This window comes from Fukomys damarensis, unplaced genomic scaffold (assembly GCF_012274545.1).
Source record: "Fukomys damarensis isolate Sample0158 unplaced genomic scaffold, DMR_v1.0_HiC HiC_scaffold_35, whole genome shotgun sequence".
Classification (NCBI taxonomy): Eukaryota; Metazoa; Chordata; class Mammalia; order Rodentia; family Bathyergidae; genus Fukomys; species Fukomys damarensis.
In genome coordinates this window covers 1,463,068-1,474,159 of record NW_022900947.1, presented here as the reverse complement: position 1 = coordinate 1,474,159, position 11,092 = coordinate 1,463,068, and the positions used below count along the sequence as shown (strand labels likewise).

The following is an 11,092-nucleotide window of genomic DNA, read 5'->3' as shown; positions in this document are numbered from 1 at the left end:
GTGTGCGTGTGTGTGTGTGTGTGTGTGTGTGTGTGTGTTCCAGGTGGGGGATGGAGAGAGCAGGGGGCCTGGGGGGAGGGTGGCACGTGGAATGTTCCAGAAGTACCAGGAGGCCAGGGTGACAGAGCAGAGTGGCTGAGGGGGTTGGCACTATAAAGATGTGGCAGTGGGAGCCGGGGAGGTCCTGAGCAGTCAAGGATATCTTCTGTATCACCTTTCAGCACATTCTTTCTGGCACCTGGGGCTAGGGAAGAGCTGAAGGGATAGCAGGTAATGGCCCCAACCTCTGATGGCAAGATGGCACCTCGGATGGTAAGCTGGGCTCATGTGCTGAGCAGCATGTAGGAGATGTGGGGGCCGGGTGGATTCATTTGCCTCTGGATAGGTCACATAGGAGGTACCACGGACACTGGGAGACGATGATGCTTTCAAGTCTGGGGCTCACCCAACTGCCCACCAACTGGAGACTGGACAAAGAAAATGTGGCTTTTTGTTTGTTTGTTTGTTTTTTGAGATAGGGTTTCACTGTGTAGTTCAGACTGCTCTGGAACTTACTGTGTATAGTGCCAGCTGGTCGTGAAGTTGCAGCGATCCTCCTGCCTCAGCCTCCTAATTGCTGGGATTACAGGTGTGCACCCCATCTGGCTAAGATGTGTTTTTAAAAATAAAATGGAGTACTACTCAGCCATAAAGAGTGAGAAACTATGGGCTGGGGATTTAGCTCAGCGGTGCTGCTGCCTGTCTCTCAAGGGCAAGGTCCTGAGTTTGATCCCCGGTACCAAGAAAAAATAAATAAATAAATAAAATAAAAAAATCTGGGGCTCAGGAGACAGGATGGAGCTGGAGGGCAGGGTCAGGAGCTGCAGCTGGCAAGGTGCCCCAGAGCCTGAGGACCACTGCTGAGAGGCTGGAGCTCCAGCTGGAAAGGACCAGGGCAGTGGCAGGGCCCAGAGGTGGCTAAGACTAGACCCACAGATATAGCGACAAGGTGGCAGGACCAGCCCGGCACCTCTGAGGAGGCTTCCAAGGTCTGCCTGACCCTCACAACCAGTGTGGAGGTGAGGCTGCTGCTGCTGGCAGCCAGGAGCTTCCAAAGCCAGTGTCTTCTGTCTGTTCCTCTGTGTGAGACACACACCATGACAGCCCTCACCAGGCGCTGGTGCCTGGCTCCCTGACGCCCAGCCCTGGTGAGAGATGCCCTGTAAACCACCCAGCCTTGGGGGTTCTTGGGAGAGGGGAGGAGCTGCTGCAGCAGTCAGCGGGGAGTCTCATTGGATCTAGACAGTTTTGCTGGGGCTGCCGGATTGGGGTCCCAAGGCCTCTGGGGCTGACCTGAGGCAGAGAGGCAGAAAGCTGCTGAAGCCCCAGCCTGGGGCAGGCCCTCGGGGCTGGGCTACCGGCCATGGAAACAAGGGGTGGAGCTGGGGTTCTGGCCACACCACCTGCACCTCCATGTCCTCCTGCAGGGCCCCAGGCTAGGGGAGCCACCGGGCCTTTTCCCTGGCCTGGCCCTCAGTTCTTTTCATCATTTCCCCAACATGTTTAGGGCCTCAGGGAAAGACATGGGGGGCAAAGAGGCACGGAAGTGGAGGCACTGTCCCTGGAGGACCCTCAACTCTGCAGCCAGCCCTGTACCCACACTGAGCAAAACAAGGGCAGCAATGCCCACAGACAGCCCACAGCCCACAGTCACAGACAAGCGTCCCCCAGTGAGTGCTTCTGTAATGACAGCACCCTTCAGGGGAGGGTGGGAGCGCCCATGTGACAGTCCCTCAGCATTTCTCTGGTGGACTCACCTCCCCCATCCAAAGTGCTGGGCCCCAAGGTCTTGATGGCTGAGGTACAGGAATGCAAGCACCCTCTCCCTGGGCACCTGCTCCAATGGACAGTGGGTGTGGGTGTGGGGTCAGAACAGCTGGGGCAGTGATCAGGTGACAGGGAGGGCCGTGGGCAGAGGGTAATGCCGCAGCAAATGTCATTGGTCCCCTCCCAGGCTCCACACCACATCCCAGTGGCCCAGGCTCTAAATATGCAATGGGAGAGGAGGATAGTATTCTCAGGGATAGGGCAAGAGTGGAGGACTTAGGTGGCCAGCCCCAAGGGGTGGTCTGTCATTTTTCCCAGGAGTAGGCAGGCAGGTGAATGAGGTAGGAGGTGTCAGCAACTCCTCGCTCCCCAGGGCTTGGATGGTGGGCAGCTCCTTTCTCTGCTGGAGGCCAGCCTGGTTAGCTACACGAAGCCCATGAGGAGCTGTAGCTGCGGCCACCCGGCGTACCACTGTGCACACAGCTGTGCCCCTGTGGAGCAGGAGCTGGGGGAACAGGAGTACAGGGCTTCCTCTTCCAACCTGGGCTGAGGACAGGCTGGCTGTGTGCCCTGACTGACAGCCACTGTGTCTTCTCACTGTCCCCCATGATAAAACATCTCCCATACAAACGGGGCCTCTGCTGCGTGATGGGGATTTGCCCGGGCCTCTCCCTGAGCTGTGTTGTGGAAGTGAGATGCCATGTGGAGTGTGTCATCAACACAGCCGCCCCGACCCTACCTGCAGGGAGGTGGACACGGCCTCCAAGAACAGCTCAGGACTGTCTTTCTCTGGGTTAAATTTGTCCAGATGCTCTATCACAGTCTCAATGCATTTTCTGTAGTAGGCCATCTTCCCAGGCAGGCCCCTGAAATAAACCACCGCAGGTCACGTTCTCCACATCCTCTGGGTGCCAGCTTGACTGGTGGCAGAAGTGGCGCAGGGACCCTTCCCAGCACTGACAGGAAGCCCACTGGGGTGCCAGGGACCTTGAGTGGTAAGGAGCATTGATTGGTATAAGCAGGGGCCCTGGCTCAGATAAACTGAGGCCCACTTCCTGGACCAGTCTCCTCTGACCTCCGTTGCTTCAGTGGCAACGGACACCTGGGACAGCCTTGCTGAACTCACCCCCACCCCGGTCTCCCTTTCCCACTCAGCCCCAGCCCAGTGCCTGAGGCACCCGGCTGCTTCATGAGCCTCTGGAGCCATGTTTCCGATGGAATGAGCCCTGGGAGAGGGCCAGGAGCCCAGCCCAGGCTGGTGAGGGAGGATGGTGGTTATGATGCTACACTTAATTATCAATTTGACTGGAGTAAGAGACTCTGAGGTGAGTGGACCAGGGGGGCATTGTACTCATCAGTGGATTACCCCACTGATGTTCACAGCAGAATTCACTGGGTGGAGGTGAGGACTGGTTGGAGATGGCCCCTGGGGGCTGCCATTGGAAGGTGCTTTGCTGGCCTCTTCTTCACCCCCCGCTTCCCAGCTACCCGAAGTAAGAGCCTTGCTCTGCCATACCTTTCCACAGTGATATTCCTGCCTTGGAGCAGCTGACCATGGACTGAACGCTCTGAAACCATGAGCCAAATAAACCTCTCCTTAGAGCTGGGGATGTAGCTCAGTGGTGCTGCTGCCTGCCTCGCAAGTGCAAGGACCTGAGTTCCATCCCGGGTACCAATAAACAAACAAACCTCTCCCTGAAGTTATGGGCACTGGGTATTATGACCCAGCAATGAGAAAGCTGACCAATATGGCTGTTTACTCAGGAGGCACTATGCAAAGGAGGGACCAAATCACAAAAGGTTGAGATCCCCAGGTCCAGTACCTCCATTTTATTTATTTTTCTGACACTGGGAAGTGAGATCAGGACCTAGGGGCTTGCCATGTTAAAGATGAGGTAACTGAGATCCCGGCCTAAGTGTCCAGGCCTTACAGGGCACTGAATATCCATAAACATGCCAGCCGGGGGACATGGGCTTGCCAGGCCCCTCCTGGGTAGACCAGGGAGGAGACACTTGAGATACGGCTGCGGTCCTGAGAGCTGTCTCTTCTGACCACAGGTGGCCCCCCACTGCCCTGGGAGGAGGTGGACCTCACGGGCAAAGGCTCCTGCAAATCTGGGCTCTGGCTGAACTGCTCAGGGCGGCCACAGCAGGCAGTGCCGCCCCACTTGGGTTCCTCTTCCATCGCCCTCTCCCCATCTCTTGTCCATCACTCTGGGCCAGAAGCAGTGTGCAGGGCCACCATTCACTGCCCTCTGGGGCACTGGCGCCTGGCAAGGCTGCCCATTGGTCAGTTATCAGGGAGCAGCCCCAGACCTAGGCTATGCAGGCCAGAGAAGACTAGAAAGCACGGTGGGCAGAGCCCCAGCATTTGACTGATCCTGGCAGATCCCAGCCAATCCTACCAGGTCCATGGTTGGTCTTCCCCTCCCTGTACCCATGAGGCTATGGGAAGCAGAAGAAAAGCACTTTGAGCATTAGGGAATTATTCCAAAAGATCCAAATGCACAGGAGTTCCAGGAACAAAAGAGAGAGAAATGAAACAAGACATTGCCCAGAGGGAATCATGAAATTTCCAAGCAGGAGACGTCCCGGAATGCTTTCAGGGTAGGTAAGGGCTTTGGAGCAACCTCAGCTTCTAGTGAAGACCCACGGGAGCGCCTGCCAGCCCTGAGGCCCTGCCCATCCTCAGGAGCAAGCCCAGGGGAGACACATTACGGGAAGGAGATGCAGGTGACCCCATGTACCGTGGGTGAGTGGCAAGATGAGGACAAAAGAGCCTAACCCGGATGCTCCCTGGGTGGGCTTTGATAAGCAGGGAGGGAAAAGGCTGGGACATCTGTGTCCCCACCACCTCTGGCTGCACCCTGGTCCCTGCACAGCTGGTGACTGAGGCCTGATGGGGCTGTCCTCATAGGGCTGCTCTACACCTAGCCCTGGCTCTGCATGACAGAGCCAGCAGCAGCCTCTTGAATGAGGCCAGAGGAATGGCCTTTTAAAAATGGGCTTGAAGCCCTGGTGCCACAAACAGGCCGTGGAAATCTGAATCAAGTGAGTAAGTGAGTGGCTGGCATGACCAGGATGCCATCCCTGCCCCAGCTCACCAGGCACATAGCTTACCCCATGGCTGGAGAGCGGGCAGCAACCTAGCTGTGGATGCCTCCCAGGCCAGTGTGGTCTGGATGATCAGGCAGGGGAAAGATAGGGGCTCTGCAGTGTGGACGACACCAGACTAATCCAGTAAACAGACAGATCCACGGATGCTGAGCTGTGGATTTCACGGCCTGGTGTAGCCCTGTGCAAGATGTGGTTTGTCCAAGGCCACCCATTCCCTCGCCTGCTGGTTTGCCTTCTGGCCCCTCCCACCAGAGCCGCCCCACCCACGTCCTCAGCAGGCGGAGGGCTGGACAGTGGGACAGTGACCAGGTCCTCTCCTGCCTCTGGTCCCTCAGACCACCTCCAGTGAACCTGGGGGGCCACCCAGTGAGCACCTCTGGCAGGGACAACTGCTGTCCCTTGCTCCTCAGCCTGACAAACTCAGAGCAGGACTGCACTGCTTGACAGGTGTTACACCCAGTGGCTGTTGTGGCTCCTCCCTGGGAGGGGCCGAGCTGCCAGGCATCTATGACACAGCCAAAGCTCAGCAGCTGTCACTGGGCCCCAGGGACCAGGGCTAGATAGCTGGGACAGAAAGCACTTTCACATTGTGCAGGTGTCACTGGGAGCTTGAGGACAGGGCAAGTAGGGGGGCTCAGCAATCCTGGTTCCGTCGTCACAAGGGCCATGCGCATCTAGATGCTTTAAAAAAAGGCACAGTGACAGCTGGGGACTTAGTTCAGTGGTTCTGCCATCTGCCTTACAGGTGCAAGGTCCCAGTACCCAAAACAAACAAACAAACAAACAAACAAACAAACTGAAGTGAGTCCCTCCAGGAATCTGGGAGGCTGAGGCAGGAGGGTCATGAGTTCAAACCCAGCCTGGGCAACTTAGCAAGACCCTGTCTCAAAATAAGAATAAATATAAAGAGCTGGGAGCCAGCCATGGTGGCGCATGCCTGTAATCCCAGCACTCGGGAGGCTGAGGCAGGAGGATCGCTGTGAGTTTGAGACCAGCCTGGGCTACACAGTGAGTTTCAGGTCAGTCTCAACTAAATAGTGAGACCCTGTCTCAAAAACCAAAAATAACAACAACAACAAAGAGCTTGGGATGTAGCTCAGTGGTACAGCCTCCCTGGCATCAATGGCTTCAATCCCCAGGACGGAAAACGGAAACTAACACTAACCAACCAATCAAAAAGACCTCCATGGGTATGGGCCTTTGGGGTGCAGTGGGGATGGGCCCACCATCCAATGGAACGGGACTGCAGAATTCTGGCCTCCTCCCTCAGGCCCCTCAGAGCCAGAGATACAGGGGAGAGAGGAAGGAGAAGGGGACAGGGTTGCAACCTTGTGCTGTCCCCAGGGGCGGGGAGTGACCCTTTGCAGCACTCTGGAGGTAAGTCTTTGCCCTAGCCCCGCCCCTTGTCCTGTGGGTGTCACCAGCCTGCAGCGCCTGCCCCTCAGAGTGGGCACGGCCCCTCCAGTTCAGTGTGAGTAGAACAACCCCAGGTACTCCTGGACCCACCTCGAGGGCAGCTGGGTGTGGCAACCCCAGGTTCCCGCTCTGTTACTCCAGAGGCAGGCTCTGTTCCCCCGGCAAAGCTGTTTTTCTCAGCTGGCAGACAAGGGCAGAAGCAAACGCTCAAGCAAACGCTGTGCCGCAGAAGGAGGCGGCCTGGAAGTTGGGACGCCCTGCTCAGAGGGGCCTCCAGAGGCTCCTTGCTATCAGTCAGTCATGATTTCTGGGGCATCCCCACCCCGTGTCCGGAGAGGCACAGACTGTGCAGGTGAGGATACCCAGTCTGGCCTTAAGCAAAGGGCACCGCCAGCCCACAGGCCCCTCCCACTCGGCCACCACCCGGCCGGTGGCCAGCAGCCCTGGGCCCTTCTCCTCCCTCGCTGCCTACTGCAACCAGTTCGCCATCCCAGGGGTTCCAGCAATCGCTCCCCACAGGGCTCCGAAGCCCTCAGGAGCCCGCCTCTCCTTCCTCTGGTGACAGACGAGCAGCTCCACCTATCCCCTCGCTGCCCGCCCCCTGACGTCACCGCGAGCCGTCAGCTCTGGGAGCCGCGGGCGTGGGCGGCCTCTGCACCCAGCCTGGCCTTTACCCCAGAGCGGGCACCGCGCCAGGGCCCAGAAATGTCTGGAATCCACGCCGAGGATAAAAACAGAAAAGACCACGCACCCTCAACTGTGCTTGCTCTCTGTTTGACTTTAAGAGATGACGTCCTTGACCAGGGAGGGGTGCCACTCAAAGACCATATTGACTTTTACAAACATGTTTTCTCCAGCCTTATTTTTCTACCATGTCACAGTGCAGTTTCATCATCCCGTTTAATTGGGAGATAGATGCCACAAGAGCGTTCTTTAAGGATATAAGAAAATAAAGCCTGTGTTGAGCAGGGTTTGGGATGGAGGTGGGTACCCTCCCGGTAACCCAAGGCCCAGGCTGGGCTTGTCCTTGCCTGACCCCTGTGACCTCTTAGGATAAGCCATGCCTTGCTGAGACCTGCCCTCGTCAATCAGGGAGGTAACACCCGCAGGACAGGGGCCAGCACGCACTAGGGAAAGGAACAGACCTGGGCAAAAGCGTGTTTAGAGACAGTGTCAAAGAGTTTTTTTTTTGTCCCCCTCACCAGTCACAGGAGGAAGCTGCTGGGGACGGGGCTCCCTCCCCCAGCATTCCCGAATCCGCCTGGAGGACATCAGGAAAAGGCTCCCTGCCCCTCGCGGGTGTGCAGAGGGCGGTTCTGTGCGGGTGGGAGCTGCTCCCAGGATGGGTGGGCTGTGTCCTGCCGCCTCTCGTCTTGGAGCCTGGAACATTCAGGGGAAAGCAAGTCGGGCGGTTTGGGGAAGTCTAAGAGGAGGCGCAGGAATCACACAGGCCCTCCCAGGTCAGAATTCTTGAGGGTGGGGCGCCTCTGAGGGTAAGCATAAGGAAAAGGATGTTTGGATTCTGAATCCCCACCAAAACCTGCCTGTGATCTTGGTCAAAAACAGTCACATCTTCTGGTAGGAAATGTCTCGAACTCAGCGATTCTCCTGCCTCAGCCTCCCAGAGTGCTGGGAGTACAGGTGTGTGCCACCACACCTGGCTCACCAGGGATTGAACTCAGGACCTTGTGCTTACAAGGCAGGCATGGTGCCTCTGAGCTAAATCCCCGGTCCTCATATTGATTTTTAAAATTTATTTGGTACTGGGATTGTACTCAGGTCCTTGTGCTTGTGAGGGGGGTGCTGGAACCTCTCAGCCAAATCCCTGGACCCTCATACTGATTTTTGATTCCACTAAGCAGGACTTGCCTATGCCCCACTTGAGGCAACTTGATAGGTGAGGCTGGAGCAGAGCTTCTCTTCCTCAGCAATCCTTACAGACAGAAATCCGAGTGTATGAGGAGCTTGAAATTCTGTCAGGCACAAACGAGCTCTACGTTCTCAGCCTCTAGAGATGCCTCATTTGCATAAGATCTCAAATGTATGTTAATTAAATACATTCTTTTCCCATGACTAAAGCCAGTCTCCTGAGGACTGCTACCAAGTCCTGCTCCAATGGCTTATGCTTAATGCACAGCCCAGGTGGCAGATTTTCCTGCTTGCTTTTCAATCTCGACCTGAGCACTAATCTCAATTCTTAGTTTGGCCTAACGCTGCTCAGCTGAAAGATGACATTTCCCAGCCTCCCTGGCAGTGGAGTGTGGTCACGTGGCTAAGTTCTTGACCTCTGAGAAGGAGGAGGGTATGAGACTTCTGGAAAGTCTCCCTGAAAGGGAAAGGCAATATACCCTTCTCTTTTTCATGTTCTGCCTGAGCTCAGGAGGCAATGGCAAGAAATCAGGCAGTCATTCTGTGTTGTGAGAAAACAGGAAACATGACAGCTGGAAAAGCTGATCCCTGATGTTAGGGCGCTGCTCCTGCCTGCAGGACTGTCTCTCTGTGGGCCTCTTTCATGGGAAAATGGACAATCTGTTTGGGCCTCTGTGATGTTGGGATTTTTTGTTTTGTGCAGCTAGCTGAACATAATCCTAACAGATATACCTGCCTCCCTGAGGCCAGCCTGTAAAAGTGAAATCTCAAAGCCTAGGAGGGGAGCTTCTGAGCAGCAGCATGAGCCCGAGACCTTGGGATTAGCCAAGCACAGACCACAAAAGACAGCCAGCCACATCCAGTAGATAACATAATCCTAACAGATATACCTGCCTCCCTGAGGCCAGCCTGTAAAAGTGAAATCTCAAAGCCTAGGAGGGGAGCTTCTGAGCAGCAGCATGAGCCCGAGACCTTGGGATTAGCCAAGCACAGACCACAAAAGACAGCCAGCCACTCATCCAGTAGATGATGACCCTGGGTCTGCTCTGAGTTGTGCTGAGAAAAGTTTTTTTTTGGGAGGAGGGGGCAGACAGGCTTTATGGGAGAAGATGGAGAGTGTGGTTTTGGACATGTTGAATTTGAGATCTGTTGGTGATCCAAATGGTGAAGACCAGGTAAACAGGTTTGAAGCCCCAGAGTTTAGGCTGAGATGGAAAGGCTGTGGAGAAGAACGGTGGTTTGTATAACCGTGAGACCACAGGAAAGCCCCCAGGGATGGGTTTCAGGGTAGCTACCGATGACTGAGCCCCAGGCCTCCAGGGCAGGCAGGCCGGGAGCAGAGGCCCCGGGAAGGAGCTGTGGGATGGAGTGGAAAGCAGAGTGCAGCTGCTCCAGCCAAGTGAGGACAGCCTGTCACCACAGGGGAGCAGTCAGACAACCTACTGCTGACAGCAGGAGATGAGAGGTTGAGGACGACTCTGAGTGGAAATCTGCTCGGAGTAAGTTCAAGGAAGAACAGGAAGAAGAGTTGGAGGTAAGAGGCAGCTTGGAGGGGTCTGCTCTCCAGAGTGTGTGGAGCTAGAGGGAAGGGAGGTCTGTCAGCAGCCAGCATGGGGTAGGGATAATGAGGAGGTGCAGGGAATGCCTCTGAATCCTGGGCCAAGGGTGGGCCAGCCTCCCACTCCGGAGTTTTCTGTTTTGTTGGTGCTGGGGATGGAGCCCAAGGCCTCCTGTGTGTTAGGTGCTTGGCAAGGATCCTACCACTAAGCTGTCCCGAGCCCTTCTACTGTGTCTTCGATCTGCACACCTCAGGACAGCCAAAGGAGCGGCGAGGCTGCTGGGTGCAGGCAGAACTGCCTGAGTTGGGACTCACCTCCTAAGGCCAGGACACTTCCACTTCTTTGCACCTCAGTTTCTTCCCCTGACATGGGAATTTGAAGTGAGACCACTTATTATTCATTTTTAGCTTTGTGTTTGGCATCTACAGGTACTCACATTTTGGTGATTTATTTTACTTTTATTATTTATTTATTTTTGCTTTTTTTTTTGGACAGGGTCTCACTGTTTAGCTCAGGCTGGCCTTGAACTGAATGCGTAGTCCAGGCTGGCCTCCAACTCATGTCAATGTTCCTGTCCCAGCCTCCTGAGTGCTGGGATTACAGGCATGCAATACCATACCCGGCTAATTTTATTTTTAAAATTCTTGTAGTGTTTTCATAGATGCAAATTAGGGGACCCATGAGGGAAGCAAGGCTTACAGGAAAGTATCTTTTCAAAAAGCACTGAGCACTGAGGTGATTAAAGGAAAGGCAGAAAAAAAAGCACCTTTAACTTTCAAGTGAGGGTGATTTTTTTTTGGGGGGGGGTACCGGGGATCGAACTCAGGTCTTTGCACTTGCAAGGCAGGTGGTGGAACCACTGAGCTAAATCCCCAGCCCTACACCTTTAACTTTAATCGAGGAATTGGGACAAAAAAAAAATCAAAAAGTGGGAGCCAGGCGTGGTGTCACCTGCCTGTAATCCCAGCCTTCCGAAGGCTGAGGCAGGAGGATAGCCACAAGTTCGAGGCCTGCCTGGCTACATAGTGAGACTCTGTCTCAGAACAAACAACAACAAAAGGCCCAAGATCTAATATTTAAAAAAAAAAAAAAAAAAAAAAAAAAAAACAGTTTAAAAGACTAAAAGTAAGTGAAAGTCGGAAGAAAGAAGCAGCAAGATTAGCATTCAAGAAAATGGAAAATGTCCAGAGAGCAGACCCAGGGCCCGCGCCTCGATCTGTCCCGTACCTGCGGCGGCCGGTCTTCCACGGCTCCGCCTACGCGGAAGGTCCCAGCGCCCAGTGGGCGCCGGGTAGCTGCGGGCTCAGACAGGGCTGGGGGCTCTT

The 11,092-nt window shown here is 55.1% G+C and overlaps 2 protein-coding genes across 5 annotated transcripts in view; one reads left to right on the top strand and one right to left on the bottom strand.

The window, feature by feature from the left end:
* Cfap99 (cilia and flagella associated protein 99) overlaps positions 1–11,079 on the bottom strand; it is a 33,478-nt gene extending 22,399 nt beyond the window's left edge. For both annotated transcript variants that reach the window (XM_033758881.1, XM_033758882.1), the window contains exons 1-3: positions 10,995–11,079; positions 7,542–7,719; positions 2,546–2,672 (exon numbers count right to left, since the gene is read on the bottom strand). In XM_033758881.1, the coding sequence (XP_033614772.1) occupies positions 2,546–2,672; positions 7,542–7,588 (174 nt within the window). In that variant the 5' untranslated portion in view covers positions 7,589–7,719; positions 10,995–11,079. The remainder of the gene's footprint in view (positions 1–2,545; positions 2,673–7,541; positions 7,720–10,994) is intronic.
* Zfyve28 (zinc finger FYVE-type containing 28) overlaps positions 1–11,092 on the top strand; it is a 95,795-nt gene that overhangs the window by 812 nt on the left and 83,891 nt on the right. For 2 of the 3 annotated variants that reach the window (XM_033758879.1, XM_033758880.1), the window contains exon 2: positions 222–312. The exons of the other annotated variant lie outside the window; for it this stretch is intronic. In XM_033758879.1, coding sequence (XP_033614770.1) covers positions 274–312 — 39 coding nt within the window. In that variant the 5' untranslated portion in view covers positions 222–273. The remainder of the gene's footprint in view (positions 1–221; positions 313–11,092) is intronic. 3 annotated transcript variants of the gene reach the window in all.